Below are 21,910 nucleotides of genomic sequence, written 5' to 3' on the forward strand. Positions count from 1 at the left end.
GCTGTAAGAGTCAGAACGATGTAATAGTCAGTCGACTGATTGACTCACTATAAATAAGAACCTATTTGGAATTGTGGGGAGCTTGGAATGGCCCAGAGCGAGATCCCAAGTTGGGATAATGAAGTTTCTTTATTAAACTCTTTCTTTGATTTATAAGTTGGAGTAAGTTTTGTTATATTTCATTAATTGCATTTTGAAGAGTTCCTTCTGAAAAAACAATGCCAATATTAAAAGTGTAGAAAATATTAAAAATTATACCCCTCTAAAATTGTGTTTATGGGTAGTTGCCAAGAGATTCCACAAGAGTTAACACCTTAAAGGAAGAAACTCCACACTAGTGTAATCCAAAAAAAGCCCTGCACATTTTGCATTTTTGGTTATTGATTGAACCAGAATGGTACAGGGCTCATAGAAGTCTGGCTCAACGGCTAGGGCAATCTTTTGTTGAAACATCGAGTGTGACTGAAAAAGAATTACTTCAAGGTCAGTGGAAAGATGGTAAGAGCTGCAAAGGTCTAAGATTGTGAATTTTGGGGTGGCTTGCCAGCAGGTTTACAGGTAGGAGGAAATGTGGGATTGTACGACTCTGCCTTACCTGCCCACCCCCAACCTGACAGCGATTTATGGGGAATGCAGATGAAGCCTGTATCAGCCTGCCCACCCTTGCCCCAATCAATGGTCACTTAAGGGCCAATTCCCACCTGGCCACAGCTTTTACTTGTCAGGAAAAGATCAGGGACAGGGGATGGGGGTGAACCCAGCAAGTTAGCTTGCTCGTGCCCCACTGTGTCCTCCTGCAAGGTGTCACCCTTTCACTGGCCAGCTCCCACCTCCTTTGTACCAGAAACACTCCCACCACCACCATCCCTCTAAGCACCTGCTCATGGCCCCACCAAAGGACCCCATACTTACCAGCATCCTGGGTACCTGGCACTTTGATTTTTGGGTTTTGGTGAAATCCCAGGAATGGCCTCCACTCCTGCTAGGGCTAGAGAGCCACAGGTGTGATAATGAGGGATGAGAGAGAGGCTGGGGTGAGGCAGGGTGAAGAGTGGGAGAAGACAGGGAGTGCCAGGGTAGGGGCAGGAGGAACCAGGGGTGTGGGCAGGGAGAGTACTGGGCTCGGGGAGGTGGGGGTTGAAGAGGGGAAGGGGAGGTGCTTCGGGGAGAAATGCCAGGAGGATGGGATTGCCGGGTGTCATTAATAACTGAAGGCAAACACCAGTACAACTTTTAACACAGTTAGAACTATCTCTGTGGGCGGCACGGTGGCACAGTGATTAGCACTGCTGCCTCACAGCGCTAGGGACCCGGGTTCAATTCCAGGCTTGGGTGGGTTTCCTCCGGGCGCTCTGGTTTCGTCCCACATTCTGAAAGAAGTGCTGATTAGGTGCACTGACCTGAACAGGCGTCAGAGTGAGGTGACTAGGGCTATTTCACAATAACTTCATTACAGTGTTAATGTAAGCCTTACTTGTGACTGATAAATAAACTACATGGTGTCCTGTGCTTATGGCATCAGTGAACAGCAGTCTACCTTGGAGCGTGTAGCTACTGTCACACACTTCTACAGCTTTACTGGCAGCTCAAATAGCTGCCACCCAGATTCTGGGTTTTGCCTGAGTGATAGCCACAAGGATACGAAGATTCAAGATAGTCAAGTGGCACAGTGGTTCCACCACCATACTCGTATTCCAGAGGCACTGGGGATACGGGTTATAATCCCACCCTGGCAGCTGGTGGAATTTAAATTCAATTGCTACATCTGGGTGAGGGTTTTAGCAGCAGTTGAGGTAAGGCAGGGGAAGTGGAAAAGATGACGCCATCCTCCCAATTGTTATGGTTCAAGTAAGAAACTTCATGGAGTCTGTCTGGGTTATAAGTTTTGCATCCTGAATTTTCTAGATAAGCATTTCATGTTTCACTTCAGGTATGATTCAAAAAAAACTCGTCTCGATCAGGGCAACTATAACATCTATCATTGATTCGTTTAAAAACACATTTGGTTCTCGACTGTCCTTCAGGAAAGGAAATCTGCCATCCTTGTCTGGTCTGGCTTACAAGTGAGGCCAGGCCCACTGTAATATGGATGGCCTATCAAGCCCCACAGTACAAGGGCAATTAAAAATGGACAGAAAATGCTGGCCTTGTCGTTGATGTCCATATTCCATGAAACAATTTTTAAAAAGTCACTCTTGCCTATATTTTGTCTGTGATGTGGCACAGTGGCCAGCACTGCTGCCCCACAGTGTTGGGGACCTGGGTTTGATTCCCAGCTTGGGTGACTGTCTGTGTGGAGTTTGCACATTCTCCTCATGTCTGCATGGGTTTCCTCTGGGTGCTCTGGTTTCCTCACACGGTCCAAAAGACATATTGGTTAGGTGGATTGGCCATGCTAAATTCTCCCTCAGTATACCCGAATGGAGTGTGGCAACCAGGGGATTTTTACAGTAACGTCATTGCACTGTTAATGTAAACCTACTTGTGACACGAATAAATAACTATATTGAGTCGTAGTCCAATGGAAGTGGCAGTGACGTCATAAGAATGACATAAGTTGCCTGCTTTGTCAGGACGTTCAGCATATCTGTTCCCTTTCCACTCCTTGAACATTATCCATGACCAGCTGTGCCCAACTGCTCTTGCAACAGTGCCAGAATCTGGGTGCAGCTGGCACATTACAGGCTCAAGCTTGCTGAGGTCGATTGTCCCAAACAACTCAAAGATCCAAATATTGACAACAGCAGCCTTTTGCCAATGTTTTAGAAACTATTAGGTCAGCTAACTAAGTAAGTAAAGCATCTTTTAAGAAGAGTGCTGCCACCAGGTAACTGGGGAATGTAGTAAAGGCAATGACCAGCTTTAGTATGAAACTTATTATCTTTTCACTTTGGCACTCTGGTATGCTGTGCCTTTTCATAGCAGATTCTGGATCTGTGCGTCATTTATATGAAAGTTGGCAGAATGGTCTCAATGTTCTTTGATGCAGGATTAATGGAGTGATGAAGGATGTAAGGAGGACTGCCGAGTGAGGTTGTGCAACTTGTCAAAGGAAGGGAATGAATAGGTCAGCTGAAACTATTAACTCATTAACCCATGCCTGACTTCTCTAGCTGTGCGATATTTTGGTGGGCATTCCTCTGTGGCTTCTTTTCCACCTTCGTCTAAGTCTTCCTCCTCAGATGGTGGCCTGGCTTTGTTGCTCTGCATCCACCAAATGCAACAAGGTAAAATGATGCAGGATATTCCCTCTGGGATATACTGTAGAGAGCTGCCCCAGACATACAGGCACTTAAACCAATAGCCCTTTTTACTTAGGCAGGTTTACAGATGCCAATGGGGAGTAGTCTCTGTGCCTGGACACACAAACCTGAGGACTGTGTGATGTTGGTTCTCGTGCCTCAGGAAAGCTTCTGCTAATTCAGTTTACCAGACTGAAAAAGTGAATCTTGGGCTGATCGCCAGTCCCAGGTAAATTATAGGTGAGTTAAGGACAGCAGGAGGGAGGCCAATTGTGGCCGGCATCAGTTTCCTGAAATAGATATTCAGCTGTTAGTGCTAATGATGATCTAAAGCCTGTTTTAGGATCCCTTTGGGAAACTGGGCTGCCTTGAGCAGTAATGATGTTGAAATGCCGGCATTGGACTGGGGTAAACACAGTAAGAAGTCTCACAACATCAGGTTAAAGTCCAACAGATCTATTTGGTACCAAACGCCACTAGTTTTCGGAGCGCTGCTCCTTCGTCAGGTGAGTGAGAGTTCTGATCACAAACAGAGCATGTAAAGACACAAGCTCAATTTACATGAATAATGATTGGAATGCAAATCTTTACAGCTAACCAAGTCTTAAAGGTACAGACAATGTGAGTGGAGAGAGCTTTAAGCACAGGTTAAGAAATGTGTATTGTCTCCAGATAGGACAATTAGTGAGATTTTGCAAGTCCAGGCAAGTCATGGGGGTTACAGATAGCGTGCCATGAACCCAAGATCCCAGTTGAGGCCGTCCTCATGTGTGCGGACCTTGGCTAACAGTTGAGCAGAGCAGACATGAGATTTCTAATTTCTAACACAGGTTTCCTCATTGTGGTGATGAAGTGCATATTTATCTTAAGTAGTTGTGGTGCCAGCAGGATTGTGTTGCAGAATGGGAGATGTAAGAAATATCCCCAATTCCGCTATGGAACAAGACTGAGGTAAGTTGAAGAATGGCGGTGACCATCAGTCCCAATGGCAAGCAACAACCATTAGAAGGATGGAGAGATCAGCAGCATATCTGGTGTAGTGTAACTCCTGGGGTGCTGCTCCTCAGACAGATCCTGAAAATATGCTTTGCTTCTGGGGCTGGGGAGGTCTTCTATGAGTAGTCTCCCTTCTAGGCCTAGTTGATGCTGCTCCTGGGTGCTCAGATGGCTGCTATTACTGGTTCTGGTTGTCTATCTAGGTCTCAGCAACAAGAGTGATACTTATCATTAGCTCAGTGTTTATTCAGGGTAAGTGAAGCAAAAAAAAAAGTCAGAAATATTCAGTCTCTAAGCTCAAATATCCTTAAAAGTCCAAAGCAATGGCGCACAGTTCTCTGAATACCAGTTTAATTATTGATGTCAGTGGCATTCTGTAACCAATTCCACTCGCCTTTACACAACGAATTTGGTGCTGATTGGAGTTCCTACTATTTACTGAAAATATTGCACTGGGGTCAAGAGTACATCAAATGTTCCTGACTTGTTATATCTATTTACTTCTGGCAGGAACATAGGCTGCTAAAATAAAACACGCATGTGGCCAATATAGTGGTGATTGTGGATTGAGTGGGAACACTGTAGTAATTATTTCAAGGATATTTTAATTATACATCTGCTTCATCACTGTGGGAGGGGGCACCTGGGGGAAGAGATTTAAATTCTTCCTTTAGGATCTCTGTATTGAAAGTAATAGGTTGGCAGGGCGGTAATTGATAGCTTATTTGTGTTTCGGAGACTGAATGACACGATTATATCTCTCTTCTCCGGAGAAATGCTCAAGAATTGCACCTGCGACACTGTTGAGGGAGCATGCGTGTTTTTTAAAATTTTTTTTTAATATATATGAATGCAGAATAAATGATTCAGTGAACGCCACAGAATGTTTTGTTTGCTACAGCAAAAAAAAACAGGGAAATGCCTTTCTTAAGGTGAAAGGTATGATCCTTAATCCTGGTCCAAATACTACAAAAAAATTACATGCAGTTTCTGACGTGAACCAGGTTGCTCAGTTGGACACGTACAAAATTTTACTTCGATGTTAAGTTACTTTAGATGTATGGTGGAGTTGTTCTTTTAATGACTTTGTTTCTTCCATTTACTTCCTCCAGGACAATGTTAACATTGTGCAGATTAAATGAGCTCAATTCTCATTTTTTTTTAAAGCTTGTCCTAATGGATATTATGTCTGCTCTACTGGTCTGTGCATCCGACAGTCTCAACGTTGTGATGGATCAGATGACTGCTTTGATGAAAGTGATGAAGTATTTTGTTGTAGGTACCTTTGAAGAATATTTTGCCTTAAAGGTGCACTGGCCTCATGAAAAGGTAGCTCGGGGGATGAGGAAGCTAATGGAGGGAAAATTGTGCAGGCCGCAAATTGCACACGCCGCATACTGTGCACAGGTTTCTGCAACACAACTGCTGTCTCACAAAGCTGTCCACAGCAAATCCTGAATTGTAAAATTTATTCCAGTATGCTTTTTTTTTGTATGAAGAAATAAAATATACGTATTGAGGCAAGTTTTACTGTCCGAAAGCAGTGAGGCTAGTGGTGCCTGCCATAATGTATGCAGAAACGGTCCAGCAACCTCAGGCGATGCATGTTTAAATGTTAATGTCTGAAGGTTGCTGTCCTGGTTGTGCTATTTCACCACCGGTTTTGTGAAAACAGCATTTTGCTGTCCGCCTGACTACGATGTTGCTGTAATTGCATGGTAAATACAAACTAAACACACTGCAAAAATAAATTTTCTCATTGCAAGTAGAACAGCATGGGACAGAGGCACATGATTAGCACAGCGTCAGGGATCTGGGTTCAATTCCCGCTTGGATCACTATCTGTGTGGAGTTTGCACGTTCTTCCTGTGTCTGCATGTGTTTCCTCTGGGTTCTCCGGTTTTCTCCCACACTCCAAAGATGTGCAGGTTGGGTGGATTGGCCATGCTAAATTGTCCCTCAGTGTCGGGGGGCTAACTAGGGTAAATGCATGGGGTTAGGGGGATAGGGCCTGGATGGGATTGTTGACTAGGGGAATTTCACAGTAACTTCATTGCAGTGCTAATGTAAGCCTTACTTCTGACTAATGAATAAACTTTAAAACTTAAAAACTTTAGACAGTGCAAACTTGATGGGCTGAATAGCCTCCTTCTGCACGATAGGATTCTATGATTCTAACAATATCATAAATATTAATCATTGCCAATCAACCCCTCTAGCGTTGAAAATGAGTGTGGAGAACCATTTGCTAGGTTTTAACTGTTGGAGATTTAAAAATGTATTTTTGCAAATTGTATTATAATCATTTATAACTCTCTTTTTTTCTCCCCTCTTATCCTATCCTACTTTCTAATTCTCCCACAAAAATTCTAAGTGCTAAATTGGCAAGAAAAATGATGTAATTTACAATTGTTTTTTCAGTAGGAGTTCAGACTCGAATCTCCCACACTCTGTGCAATGCAGAGATCACAACTGTGAATATCATTAAAAGCTCGGGGGGGGGCGGGGCCTATTCACACCAGAGTCTGACAGTTCCGAAACTCTGCGCATGCACAGTGGCCCCTGTCCGTCAAACTGCAGATGGCTGGCCAGCTCAATTGATGACCAGCCTGGGACCCTCGCATGACTACCCCTCATGACACACCCACGGTCCAATCATGGACCCATGTCTCATCCCATGCCAGCCCCAAATCTCCTCCCGGAGCATCACAATCCCCAGTCCTCCTCTCCCAGCAGTGGTGATCCCCCTGGAAGACCCCGTCCGACCCACTGACCCACTCCAGGAGGTAGACCACCCCTCGCCCCTGCAGACTGCCCACCTTGATCGCTGGCCTCCCTCCAGCCCCAACTGATTCTATCTGCAGAGTGGCAGCAGGACGCCCCCAGTGAGACCTCTCCCGATCGCCCCCTAGACCCTGCCCACAATAGGCCCTGCCTGATTGGTCCCACCCAAGTCCCGCCCTGTGGTCCCACCCACAACGGCACCCATCCCGGCCCCACCCCCTTAGCCCCCAACCCCATGGCACTGCCCAGGAGTTAGTGCCAAGGTGCCTCCTGGGCATTGCCCCTTAGTCCCTTGGGCACCACCAGGGGGCTCAGGTTGGCACTGCCAGACTGCCCATACCCAGGGGCACTACCAATCTGCCACCCGACCCTCCCTCTGGGGGGCCTTGATTGCCGCCCTTCACTCCGGCAGTATCTCCCGCTAGTTCCCCAAATATGGGAAGCTATTCTAAGCTCTGCTGGAGTGAAATACTCCTAGCGGGGTGGGAGATGCTATCAGGCCCAGTGAGTTCAGTCCTGGGTCGAATAATCACATTTAAATAAAATTAAAAACAGATTTAAGTCACCTAAATCTTCCCACCGGTTTCCAGCATGGTCTAGACTGCGCCTGTTTTCCAGCAGTGGGAGATGGCCATGCATCATGAACGCATCTGTGACTCCCTCAAAATGGCCAACACACGATTCTTGGGATGGGGGAGCGGGGTAGGCTGAAAATCGTGCCCATAGTTTCTTGCTCTGTTCTCTCAGATTCCAGATGCCCCATTTCCTTTATCGTGACATTATCAACTTGCACTTGCAGCAACTTTGTAAACAAAAAAATTCTAAAACCAAAATGTCCAAAGATGAGACGAGCAAGCGACAGATGCATTTAGATGCTCTTCTGCAGCATAATCTGAATTAATGTTAGGTTCTCATCTTGGCTATTGGAATGAGGTAAATGGTACAAGTTTTTTAAATGACACATCCACCTGAACATGTGCCAGGAACATTACACCAAACTTTATATTTGCTCATACAAATCCTTTCTATCCATTCCGTATATAGATTAGTTACATTCTAAATGAGAAGATAACTAATTTAAAATAAAATGTATTTCTTTCATAGAGTTACAAAGCCAATGTTTTTTAAAAGATTATTTATTATTGTCGCAAGTAGGTTTACATTAACACTGCAGTAAAGTTACTGGTGAAAATCACCACACTCCAGCGCCTGTTTGGGTATGCTGAGGGAAAATGTAGCATGGCCAATGCACCTAACCAGCACACCTTTCAGACTGTGGGAGGAAACCAGAGCAGCTGGAGGAAACCCACCCAGACACGGAGAGGACGTTCAGACTTTGCACAGACGGCGACCCAAGCTGGGAATCAAACCCAGTTCCCTAGCACTGTGAGGCAGCAGTGCTAACCACTGTGCCACTGTGCTACCCAATGTGGAGAGTGGACAGGGCAAAGCCCCTAATCCTTCTCCTTGCTCCAAAGATTATTTCAAATTCAAATTGACCTAATTCATGGTCCCAACAAACAAGGCCCGCTAGATCCAAGCAAGACAAGAACAGGCATGGAACGTGATCGCATGCTTGATCTTAGCCAAAAGGCTGAGAATAATGATAACAAATAAATATGGATAATTGTGTTAGAAACTCATCTGTGCTGTTGAAGGGCCAACATATCCCCAATACCTATGCCATAATCTACTCTACACTACTGGGACTGCTGTTACTTATATTCTCCAGCCCTAGCCTCTTTGCTTGGGCTCTGTTAGCAGGTTCAGAATAGGACCAAGCTAAACAGCAGAACCATACACCACAGTCAACCTGGGAGCAATAGTACTGAAAATCAGGGAGTATTTATAAAATGAATACAACTCCAATGAAAAGGAATATTGAGCCATAGCAGCAATAATAACATTGAGGAAACACATCCTCCTTTGTTCTGTAAAAATCTGTCTTTAGAGAAGATGTTCTTAAATGTCAAGCTTCAGAAATGATCTCTGAAAACATAATGCTCCCCCCTGTGCTGAAAATGTAGCAAAAAATGTGAAGATAATGAGACCAACAAGATAAAAGCTTTCTTTCAGGATGTGAGCCATTTTCCAATTTTGTTAATTTTTTTTGTAATGACAATTTTCAAATAGCCGTATGAGTTCTGATAAGCAAACCCAATACAGCTTTCCTTTGTTTAAATGTCATGCTCAGCAGTAACACAGGAATGACCATTGGTTAAAGTGTTACAGAGATAGAATCATAAAGTCATAGAGGTTTACAGCATGGAAACAGGCTTTTCGGCCAACTTGTCCATGGCACCCTTTTTTTTTGAAAACCCCTAATCCCAATTGCCTGCATTTGGCCCACATCCCTCTATACCCATCTTATCCATGTAACAATCTAAATGCTTTTTAAAAGACAAAATTGTGCCTGTTTCTACTACTACTTCTGGCAGCTTGTTCCAGACATTCACCACCCTCTGTGTGAAGAAATTGCCCCTCTGAACATTTCTATACCTCTCTCCTCTTACCTTAAACTTATGCCCTCTAATTTTAGACTCCCCTACCATTGGGAAAATATGTTGATTATCTAGCTGGTCTATGCCCCTCGTTATTTTGTAGACCTCTATAAGATCATCCCTCAGCCTCCTACATTCCAGAGGAAAAAAAGTCCCAGTCTAACCAGCCTCTCCTTATAACTCAAACCATCAAGTCCCAGTAGCATCCTAGTAAATCTTTTCTGCACTATTTCTAGTTTAATAATATTCTTTCCACAATAGGGTGACCAGAACTGCACACAGTATTCCAAGTATGGCCTTACCAATGTCTTATACAGCTTCAACAAGACATCCCAACTCCTGTATTTGATGTTCTGACCGATGAAACCAAGCATACTGAATGCCTTCTTCACCACTCTGTCCACCTGTGACTCCACTTTCAGGGAGCTATAAACATGTACCCCTAGATTTCTTTGTTCTGTAACTCTCCCCTATGCCTTACCATTAACTGAGTAAGTCCTGCCCTGGTTCAATCTACCAAAATGCATCACCTTGCATTTGTCTAAATTAATCTCCATCTGCCATTCGTCAGCTCACTGATCCAACTGATCAAGATCCCGTTGCAATTGGAGGTGACTTTCTTCACTGTCCACTATGCCACCTATCTTGGTGTCATCTGCAAACTTACTAACCATGCCTCCTATATTCGCATCCAAATCATTAATATAAATTATAAATAACAGTGGATCCAGCACTGATCCCTGAGGCACACCGCTGGTCACAGTCCTCCAGTTTGGAAAAACAACCCTCTACAACCACCCTCTGGCTTCTGTCAAGAAACCAATTTTGTATCCATTTAGATACCTCCCCCGGATCCCGTGAGATTTAACTTTATGCAACTACCTACCATGCAGTACCTTGTCAAAGACCTTGCTAAAGTCCATTTCGACAACATCAAAGGCACTGCCCTCATTTACCTTCTTGGTTACCCCTTCAAAAAACTCAATCAAATTTGTGAGACATATTGAGATCTTTTTGAACATTAACCTGGAAACCTCTGCTCCAATTTAAAATGAAATAGTGAGGTTTTGAGGAAATTATTTCTTGTATAAAGTTCACTTTTGGCTGTAGTGCAAAAAAAAAAGATAGGTTATAACAGAATCTTCCAATTTTTAGTATGTTGCAATGAATGTTAGGATTCCAGTCCTAACCTTTTTTTTATATTTTTCAATCTTGTGACATAGAGACAAGGGTTGTTGGGCAGCGTTATAAAATTACATTGCTGGGATTTTTGAAATACCTATTGAAAAACAATCTGGTAACCACAGTGTAGTTACTCTGGGTTAATGGTTTCATGCACTTTGACCCCTTTTGTTACATTTACTGATATAGTGAAAGTATACAAAGGTTCAGAACATCAGATCCCGCTCTCAAAATACGTGCATAGTATCACAGGAATGATACTCCAGGCTGTCTCCCAACACCACTTGATCTGAACAGAAATCTAAAGCTTAGTTAGCAAATTCATTGTATGATGTACTGTGTTACACAGAGTAGAAGCTCCTAGATTGCATTCTTCATTTTAGCTGGGATTGCTAACCTTAGCAAGGAGACCATTTAAAGGGATGCTAAATAAAATTGAGCCAGGGTTCCCATCCTATACTGGGGATTTTCCGGTCCCATTGAAGTTGATCCCTTGTGGCTGTGGGTTCCCTGGCGGCAGGGTGAGTGAGCCACACAAAAGCCCATACCAGTTAATGGCTCGCTGTATTGTCCCAAGAAAACCTGCCATGGTGGGAGCTGGAAAAGCCAGCCCTTTGACTTCAGACTACAACCCAACTCCCTGCCCCTTTCTCTACTCCAGGCTCAGAAACTTTGCATCCAGACCTGCACTAAAAGAGTGAACATATCGGCGAAACAGTAGAACTGCACATACCTGGCACAGGCAGCAAACACAGTCACCTAGTCATGCGGGCTATCATTGATGAATCCAATATTGTCCTAACTGACCACTACATGTGAAGCCTTTCAATATTAATAGCCATTAGAAGCTGCCATTTTGCAGCTCCTACTGATGCCCTCTGTTAATCTTGGACAGCTGCAAATACACTGAGAAGTAGGAAAAGAACCCATTAGTGCTGTTTAAATGGTCCACTAATTATCTGCAGGTTAATTACTGGTAGGTCTCTCCTGGCAGTTGCTATAATTCTACACCTTTCTGGTACTTTTCATAGTTGTTTCAGATTTCAAACATCTATAAGAAATGGTGATTGCTGACATATTTTTTGCTGAATTTGAGGCTTTGGCACAAACCAGTTGTTGCCTGCCATGGGTGTCTTCCTCTCAGAATAGAGTATGACAGCATGAGTGAGCAAAAGCCAGACAGAGTAGGGCAAGTTGCTAGATGAGGAAGGAGGGGGACATGGATGCATATCAGTCTGTGTAGAGGCATGTTTGTCAGAATGCTTTTTTATACCTGTGTTTTTTTTAAAAATTATTTGTAAGTTACAGGAAAGTGTTGGTAAAAAAAATCAGTATGAACAATATTGTTCAAAAGGGTTGAAGTATCACATTAATTCCTACTTAAGTCTTCCAAATAAAAACGCTGTATCTATTATATATTAATATTATTTCTGTCTGTTTTTAATTAAGCTTCACCATCAAAGAAGTGCAATGCAAGTTCTCCACAGCACTATTTTATCTGCAATGGAGTCAAAGACTGCGAGAATGGCACTGATGAATTCAATTGCACAGATTGTGAGTATTTAAACAACATAAATAATATATACGAATTGATCCATATTTTCAAAATTCTAAATTTTGATGATATCATTTTCAGCTGTGCCCTGCACAAACATGACCTATAAATGTAAGAATAAGCTATGTATTCGAAAGAGGAATGCTCAATGCGATGCAAGCATAGACTGCTTGGATGGAAGTGATGAAATGAATTGTGGTGAGTTCCATAGTTGTCATCAGGGGAATTCACTAGTTCAGAGTAATTCATCATATTTCTGTAACTGGAGAAATTAAGAAGTAACTTATCGGTGCGGTTTACTGCATGTGTTTTCATTTTGAGGAATTATTTTCTGAAATAGAAGCTCATCTTAAGGCAATCAGTGCAATTAAGATGTTTCAAATATCTACAAATTGGAAGTGTTGTATAATCCCATATACATATATAGTATCAATTTACCCCTCGTGGTAAGCTAATATTCCCAGTTGAGTATTATTTTAACCCATTCAGATTGTTTGCCTGAATGAGCAGGAAGAAAATGCTTTAGCAATGCAAATCATCATTGCATGTAGAGGAAAGTTCATTCATTGATTATGGTTTCCGGTTTTGCTATAACTATTTGTTCTCATTTCTACCATGCAGATTGTGGTAATAAGAGGCAGTGGGACAGTCGAATCGTGGGAGGATCTAATGCTCATGATGGAGAGTGGCCTTGGCAAGTCAGCCTTCACTTTTCAGGGTCACCATATTGTGGGGCTTCAGTAATGACAAATGAGTGGCTCTTATCTGCAGCACATTGCTTTCAAGGGGACAAGTAAGCAATGAAATTATTAATGTGTGAAATGTTAAATGGTTGTGGTACAAAAGTGATATGGTTAGTCAATTCTATATCTATATGCCCAGCATTTTCTTTTGAATTCTATCTTCTTAACAAGCTTGAACTGTAATAGGCTTAAGAGGGATACCAAAGAACCTTGAACCTTTAAAGATGGAACCAAGGCTAAAATTGAGATTGAGCAAAAACTGTTTAACAGAATAACTATTTCCAAAAATCTTTCAATAAAGAAGCACTATAGCAACACAGCACTCATTATATAATGGTAATAGCAACAGTCCAAAAGTATTTTATTGGCTGAAAAATATTTTTGGACACCTTAAGGATGCCAGAGCTAGAAATGAATCCATACTTATTCCTTCTTTACTTCAGTATTTCAAGGTTTAGATTAGCAATTCATTGACAGCATTCCCACTTAACACCTCGACTAAAATAACAAAGATATTTATATGTTAATTATATGATATAATTCCTGGGCTCTGACCTATTTGTAAAAATCAGCATTGGTTTCCTGTTGAATATTTTGAATAGTACTCTAATTCATCATATTGTATGGCATAAGAAACCAGTTACAAAAATGCAATACTTGAAGCAAATAGTTAACTATTTCTTTTTTAAGGCTGTCTGATCCCAGACAATGGGTAGCTCACTTAGGAATGCATTCTCAAGGAAATGCAAAGTTTGCAAGTCAACTCAAAAGAATCCTTGTCCATGAATACTACAATGCTCGAAACTTTGACTATGATATTTCACTGCTACAACTGAAGAAAGCATGGCCAGATACACTTGCACCAACAATCCAACCAATTTGCATCCCTTCACTGACTCAAGTGGTGCCCAGTGGAGAGAGGTGCTGGGTGACAGGCTGGGGACAAAAGCAGGAAGCAGGTAAGAATGTCATGAAGGTGCAACATTTTACCTGAAGTAAAGGACTATACTTGCACGAATCATACACTCTGGATCTTATTGTTAGTATAGGTGTATATTACCTGTGAAAAGATTCACTGTTAATTGCAATAATGCTCATACACTGTTCCCTGCTTGAACATGTCCACTGTTTCAATTATTGGTAACTATGTTAGCTGAATATGACTATAAAAAGCCTTGATGTTGTGCTGAACCCCAGCTGAGTTTCCAATCAGATTGTCACATGATCTTTAAGACTGCTACACTAAATATGAATTTGATAAGATTGTTTTGTTGGAATCTATCCAGAGCCATCCTCATCTACAAGCAGAAGGGGAAAAGAAGGAATTAAGAAATTGGCAACCCATCTCAGTCCTGAATGTTCGCTATATTTCTGTCCAAGATCATTTCCATTAATCAAGTCCTCTCTGGATTTGGTGATGTACCCTGACCAGACCTGTGCTATGCCTGGCAGGAAGATCACTGAGATCCATGTGATATTCAATGATATGAATGCCCTATGGAGGTGGACACCTGCTCCATCAGCCTGGACTAAGTGAAGGACTTTGACAGAATGCCCCACATCAACCTGATGGATGTGTTCTTCAAAATGGGGTTTGAGGAGGGAATATGCAATTGGATTTATCTGCTCTGCACCAATATTAGAAGCACAGTTTCAATCAATGGGTAGGAACCATAAAATTTTCCAATCAAATCAGCAGTCAGTAGCAAGGCAGCCCTCTCTCCCCTGTCCTGTTGTATCAACATTTTGCTGAGTCCAACAGGAAGGATATGGGAATACGATGGGTACCAGGCAGCAGAGGCATGTACGTTGAAGCCTCTCTATACATGGAAGATGCCGTTGTTTCTGCTCGGATCCATTGTTGGTGCACAGATTGACAATCATCTGTGACCTGTTCAAATTGGCTTCGGGAGCCAAGGTAAATCACAAAGAGTGAGACCACGTTCTTATAAATTTGGACCCACTGATCCTTTTGTCCCACCTAGCTGAAGGTGTGGGAATATGGTTCAGAGGGGTCAAGGGCATGTGCTAAAATCTGGAAGGAGCGCAAAGCTATGGTAAAACAAATGCTTGGCATTTGGGAGTGACTTCCCTTTGCATTGATGGTAAGAATCTGGTCTTCAAGGGTGAGGCGCTGTATGCTATACTTGTGCAGATCTGGCGTATTGCTCACTCCTGTACTGTGGCAATCACCCTTTATCTGGAGATAGTATTCACACAGAGAGTGTATTCACAGGGGTGCAATGTACAAATGTCTAGATAAAGGGGTAAAATCACTTGCCCTTGATCCTAATGACCACTTTTGTGTGCAGCTGCTTCAAACTATATGTAGACCCTTGGTACACAAGCATCAAGTGTTGACGTTCTACTTGCCTCTACTGTCAAGAAAGATGAGTCTGGCTACATTGCTGTGGAGTGCTCCAAACAGTCGTACTGTGCTGTACCACATATTCCTCGTAGAAAGGATTTTGTAGAAAAACACCTTTGATCACAAGTCCATCAGGCAGTGCTCTGCATGCAACTTCCTTATGGAAAAAGGAGATGGTGGATTCTGCCTGATGATTGCCTGAGTAGACTGTCAAAGTTATTTGGTAGAATGAGTGCAGTGGTTTATGGATGGGTGCAGTGGTTTATGCTAAGGTTATCTTGAACAGCTCCACGATGCAGGACACGGTGCTCTATGGGTTGTTCCCAGGGACACACAGCAAGATGAGCATCAACTCAGTGAAAAATGCTCTTTGATCTGCACAAAACTTGCTGGTCTTCCAGTGGAAAGACTTGATTTGATCTGATTCATTGTCACATGTATTAGCATGCAATGAAAAATATTGTTTTTTGTGCACTATACAGACAAAGCATACCATTTATAGAGAAGGAAACAAGACAGTGCAGAATCTGGTGTTACAGTCATAGCTAGGGTGTAGAGTAGGATCAACTTAATGCAAGGTAGGTCCATTCAAAAGTCTGATGGCAGCAGGAAGAAGCTGCTCTTGTGTCGGTTGGTATGTGTCCTCAGACATTTGTATCTTTTTCCTGGGGTCCATAATTATGCTGGCTGTCTTGCCAAGGCAGCAGGAAGTGTAGACAGAGTCAATGGAGTGGTTTGTGTGATGGATTAGGCTACATTCACAGCCTTTTGTAGTTTCTTGCAATCTTGGGCAGAGCCAAACCAAGCTGTGATATAACCAGAAAGAATGTTTTCAATGGTGCACCTGTAAAAGTTGGTGAGAATTGTAGCTGACAGGCCAAATTTTCTTAGTCTTCTGAGAAAGTAGAGGCATTGGTGGGCTTGTCCTTAAGGACTTGTCCTTAACTGAATGTTGCAGACTGATACATTCCAAAGTCCAGAACTACGTGCTGATGGATGCACTAAAGCTTGGGGCAGCTTGCACAGGTGTGCAATGGGAAAAGGTCATGGCACACTGAGAAGCTACAAAGTATGCTGAACCCTTGGCCATATGCCTGATATGGAATGTACATTGTAATTACTGAGAATATTGAAAATGTATTGAGGTACTTCAGAGTGCAACATACTGTATGGAGGATAGTTGCTGAATTTTACCATACTTTCTGGAATATTCAATTTGAAATGTTTTGCAATGTGCTTTTACAAATTCATTTAAAATGAAGAATAGTTTTGGAAACAAATTTCTTAATGTTGAGCATTACTTGGGATGATTACAGAAAGAAAAGTCATGGCCAGAATACCAGAGGAAGTTCTCTACAAAACTTCATCAGTATCATGGGATCTGTTACATTTGTCTAAGAGAACAGCTGGTATTTTGCTTTAATGTCTCATTTAAAAAAATATATGCCTACAACAATGCAGCACACCCGCATTCTAGACTATACAAGTTAAAATCTCTGCAATGGGGCTTAATCGACAATCTGATTCAGAGACAAGTGTACTGCTCATTGGTCATATACCCCAGCATTATTCTTGCCTATATTCTTTCGCAATGCACAAATGGTCATGTATAATCTTACTGAACATTAGACAGGATGCACGTAATAATTTTGCAATGCATCCAGTTTTTAATTTGTTTGTTGTACAGTTTATTACTGACATGATACAATGAAAAGTCACGAGCCTCTGTTAATTGGTTGCTAATTACATTGTTCACATACAAAGATGTAGGGTATTGTTTAATTAAGTGCGTAGAACACTTGTAATGAGTGACTAGTCTATAGTCATACAAGCCTGAAGATGCCCGATTTTGGAAGCTGATACCATTGGGGATTTGGCATGGAAGGTGTTGCATGCAGCAACTGTGGATTAAGATGGTTCATGGACTCCCAGGCCACCTGCATTTTCTGCAGCTCGAAGAGTCCTTGTTTCATGTGTACATATGTTGTGTGAGGTTGCAGTTCATTTTTGACTATCTGAAAGGGCTACTCCTTAAAGTCTGGCTGTCCTTCAGCCCCATCCTCCTGATCTTTAGCTATCCAGTGAAGAGGGTGGGGGGGTGATCGGATGGGTCAGAGGATCTCCTTGTTAATCTGCTCCTGGCCAAGGTGACCATTAACAGGTCTGGGAAGCAGATGGTTGAGGGGGATGTTCAGCCCAACTGTCTGTTCCTCTTCTCTGTCTACATTTGTGCCTAGGTATCTCTGGAAGAGAAGCACATAATGTCCAGTGGTAAGCTTGAGGCATTCCAATGACAGGTGGTCACTTCAGGGGCTGGAATGCATCATCAGCTCCCAAATTGAATTTAAGTTAAGTTTTAAGTTTTATCTTTAGTTACAGTGCCCCTTTTAAAGGGCTGTCAATTTAATTTATTGATGAGTTTATTTTGGTTCCATTGGTTTACTCAAAGGAGTATAAAGAGAGATTGCTGGGACACTGGGCTGTTAGGTAGGAAATAGGCATTTGTAATGCTCCATTCTGTAAATAAACTTATTATTAAATGTTAGTCTAGTCAACGGGCTCAGGATCGATGTAACAACCTCAGATTCTTTTCAAACATTTACTAAATTAAGAATTAAAATTCTACTGAACAGAATAAATTTGATCAATGTTAAATAATGCTTTTGTAACTTTATTTTCCCTGTCTTACTGAAGACAACAGTGATCCTACAGTTCTTCAACAAGCAGAGGTTGAAATTATAAATCAATCACTTTGTCGTTCCATCTATGGACTCATCACTCCTCGCATGCTTTGTGCAGGATTACTGTCAGGGAAAAGAGATGCTTGTCGAGTGAGTATAAAAGAAAATACCTTTACCAAAAATTTCAGTTGAACTTGATTGTTAAACTTCTTAACGTATTCAGATTTGTGAACATTCATGTTTTTTGTTTCCACAAAACATGAAAATACAGTTAGTCAGCAAGAAAAATACAATATTGAATTTAGCACATTTCATTTTTAGAAAGACTACCAATGCAATAATTTAATAAATTACAATTACAATTCTTTGTAATTAACACTCCAGCAACTCTTGAAAAATGGCACATCAGTCACATTAGATGTATTATATTAGTCAGTGGTGCCTTTACAAAATCCTCCAAATCTGGTGGTAAGAGACACTGTCCAACACTGGCATTCTCTGTCAGGATAACATGTCCAGTATTGAAGTGTTAATCACTCAAAACTAGCTCCATTGTATGAGACATGTTGTTTGTATGCCTGACACCAGACTCCTGAAGCAACTGCCCTCCAACAAACTCGTTTGCAGCTGTAGATTCTCAGGAGGACAGCAGAAATGTTTTCAGGATGTCTTTGAAGCATCCCTGGAAGGTCATCCCTGCAAACCCATCCCTGGCTTGTGAACAACAAAAATGAAGAAGGTTTATACGGGAAGGCGGCAAATGAAACACTTCGTTGGGAGCATGTGGAGGCAGAGTCAAGGCATGGGAGAGAGCAGACAAACCTCTAAACACCTCATCTACTTAATCCTTGAGTACCACCTGCCCTACCTGTGGAAGAACCTGCAGATCGTTGTTTGGATTTATCAGCCATCACGGGAGCCATCAGGCCAGAGTGGACGTAGTCATCCTTGATCAAGAGGAACTGCCTTAGAGAAGATTGATCACACAAAATGGGTATTCCTGTTTGCATGAAAAATTATAGCAGCCATGTGGTGTGGAAGCATATTTACAGAATAACATACTTCACATATGTGCATGTGAATTTTATATGAAGTTATAATATTTTGTGTTTGTGGCCCATATAACCAGGTTGGGTATACTGATGCAAGGTCTACCAGTTTGATAGATCAGACTCGTGACAATTGAAAATCAATTGATTATCAATTCCATTGCACATCATTATGACATGCTGCATATTGAATTTATCATTATTGATCTAGTTCCATGTTAGACTGCAGCTACCACAATATTACATCATGGGATTGCTTACATGGTTGAAGTATATTTAATGGCAAATTTATACTGGGATTTTCACATATATTGGTCCCATTGTGAGTATAAATGTAGCGTGCTGATCCTAAAGAGGCAAGTGACCCAGAAATAATAAAAGTTGACATGAAAAATTAGGAATTTTTAAAATTATTTTTTGTTGAAGTTATTAAAGGCATGCCATTTCAAATCAGGATTGGGAAGAGAAATTAAGGGGAGACAGGAAGAAAGGAAAAATAAGAAAATGTAAATATTAAAATTTTAATGTTTTTATGTTTTAATATTGTCCAAACTGAGTCATACCCAAAGGAATAAAACTCACTTTCTAAGCAAGAGAGGTTGACTGGCAATCATTAACAATTACATGTCCTTAAAAGGTACTATGCTGATAATTTCTAGACTTAACCTTGTAACTAATCATTTGCAAATACAAAAGCCTCAATAAAATTACAGGGCATTTATGTGTGAGATATTTTTTCAAAGCTAATAGTCAGCATCAATAATGTGGCAAGTCACTATTTACTGGCCAATATCTGCATGTCCTTCGAGCACCATTTTTTTCTGGTAACATCTGGCTGATAACGTTTTTAATTTGTAACATTTATTTGTATAGTTGGTATTTTCAGGACTCTGGTTGATATTGCAGGGTGACTCTGGAGGCCCATTGTCTTGTCAGGAAAAAAATGGTGGAAGATGGTTTCTGACTGGCATTGTTAGTTGGGGTTATGGATGCGGAAGACAAAATTTTCCTGGAGTCTACACAAGAGTATCAAAGTTTGCCACGTGGATCCAGCAGTATGTGTCTGCTTTGCCAATTACTGATAATTTTATATAATTGCACCTTTGGATTATTAATGGAACTCGGCATATGTTTACATTCTGAAGGATTACAAATTTATCAAAATGATAATAAGGTAAAACAAACTCTTTAATTATGCTATTATTATGAAAACATAATTTTGAAAATTACAAGACTGAAAATTATACAAATGGCATTGTATTTACTTATGTAATAGACATACATGCAGAAATAGTGGAAAATTCAAATCCAGTTTATATACTTTAATATGCTTGTTTACAGCACAGGTCTGTGTTATATTAGAGGTTATATTACTTCAAGTCGTATTGCAATAAAATGAATCAATGTTGAATTTGGGAACTTAGAAATAATGAGGTCCAGAAACTGAGTGATTCACTTTTCTTTGGTCTATCATCAGATAGATCCGGTTGGGGGTGTGGGGGGTGGGGGAGTGGTCTCCAGATATGATAGCAGCCAATACAGTTTAATCTACCTTTCAAAGGCAATTTCTAGCCATGTGTATTTACTACTTGTCAGAAACAACAAATATTATACAGTTCATTGTATTTAATTTGTGTTAAAAAAATCCTTTAAATGGTGCTTTTGCTGATTGTTGTTTTGATGAGCCAGCTTAATCCCACCAATTTCTGTGTTGACCTAATGGCTGTGTATGTTAAGTTTTGGTAGTGAATTGATGAGCATATGACGCTGCATTTGCACTCTAAATCATTTTTACTCCAGTTATTTATGTGTGAGGGTGGGATGTGAGGATTAAATATGACTGTTCTGTATTAAGAAGAGATACAAGTTAGTATACACCTGGGAGAGGTAAGTGCCATTCTCGAGGAATGCTCAAAATGATCTCCCTCCCAATACCTATAGTTGTGACAACACCTATTAAAGTAAATAATACAACAAAAGAAATAGTTTAATAGTGACAAATTATTTCCATGCATATTTCAAATGTGGAACCCAGGAATTACTTGGGATTCTTATACATATATGAAAGCAGCATGGAGTATGTAATTATACCCCAGTTTACAATTTCTCAGCATCACTTTCGCACTGGTGGGAATAATGTTTGAAAGGATCTGAGGCTTAACGGATCTGCTTATTTACATGCTGCTGGTGCCATTGTTTTCATGTGGATCCAGAACAATGTGTGACAAATATCCACAAGGCCTGTGCTTGATTGCAAAAGATGTTAGCATGGTAGGAGAGAGAAGTAATCTACTAATCCACTTGAAATTAATATATGAAATGGAGCAATCAAATTAACTCCCTTTCCTTGATGTAATTGTTGAGAAATCTGTCAGGGGGTTCCCTACCATGGTTTATCACATGCCTACCTTCACTGGTCAATATGTATGTTGGAATTTTCACAGTTCCACGTGATATAAGATTGGCTTTATGAGCAATCTTATAAACAGAATCTGAGCTATTTGCTCACCATGCAAACTTGATGCTGAAATAGGGTGCATCAAAGGCATTCTGTGAGATAATGACTACTCTGATGAGATCATTTTGCACTGTATATCACAAAAACTCATAAACAGTGCTAAGGCCATCACTTTTGGCCTTGAAAAATGACCACTGTACTTCCGCTTGCCCTAGAAGGGCAAGGTAGCTCAAAAATTGGAGCAACTGATGAAGCTAGCTGTTCCACACTGCTACTATATACTATACTATGGTATTCACTATGAACGGAATGCTACCATTAAGCCAAGTATAAGACATGCCTATCACACAA

At 41.2% G+C, this 21,910-nt stretch overlaps 1 protein-coding gene across 1 annotated transcript in view; it reads left to right on the forward strand.

Annotated features, from left to right (window-relative positions):
• The window catches only part of LOC145353514 (transmembrane protease serine 7-like), a 128,776-nt gene that overhangs the window by 31,881 nt on the left and 74,985 nt on the right, over positions 1-21,910 (forward strand). The window contains exons 11-17 of the mRNA XM_080204323.1: positions 5,406-5,513; positions 12,155-12,259; positions 12,342-12,458; positions 12,882-13,053; positions 13,694-13,962; positions 18,066-18,202; positions 20,008-20,162. Of these exons, the coding sequence (XP_080060449.1) occupies positions 5,406-5,513; positions 12,155-12,259; positions 12,342-12,458; positions 12,882-13,053; positions 13,694-13,962; positions 18,066-18,202; positions 20,008-20,162 (1,063 nt within the window). The remainder of the gene's footprint in view (positions 1-5,405; positions 5,514-12,154; positions 12,260-12,341; positions 12,459-12,881; positions 13,054-13,693; positions 13,963-18,065; positions 18,203-20,007; positions 20,163-21,910) is intronic.

The sequence above is a fragment of the Carcharhinus amblyrhynchos genome, chromosome 15, assembly GCF_965287045.1.
Source record: "Carcharhinus amblyrhynchos chromosome 15, sCarAmb.v2.hapA, whole genome shotgun sequence".
NCBI classification, from domain to species: Eukaryota; Metazoa; Chordata; class Chondrichthyes; order Carcharhiniformes; family Carcharhinidae; genus Carcharhinus; species Carcharhinus amblyrhynchos.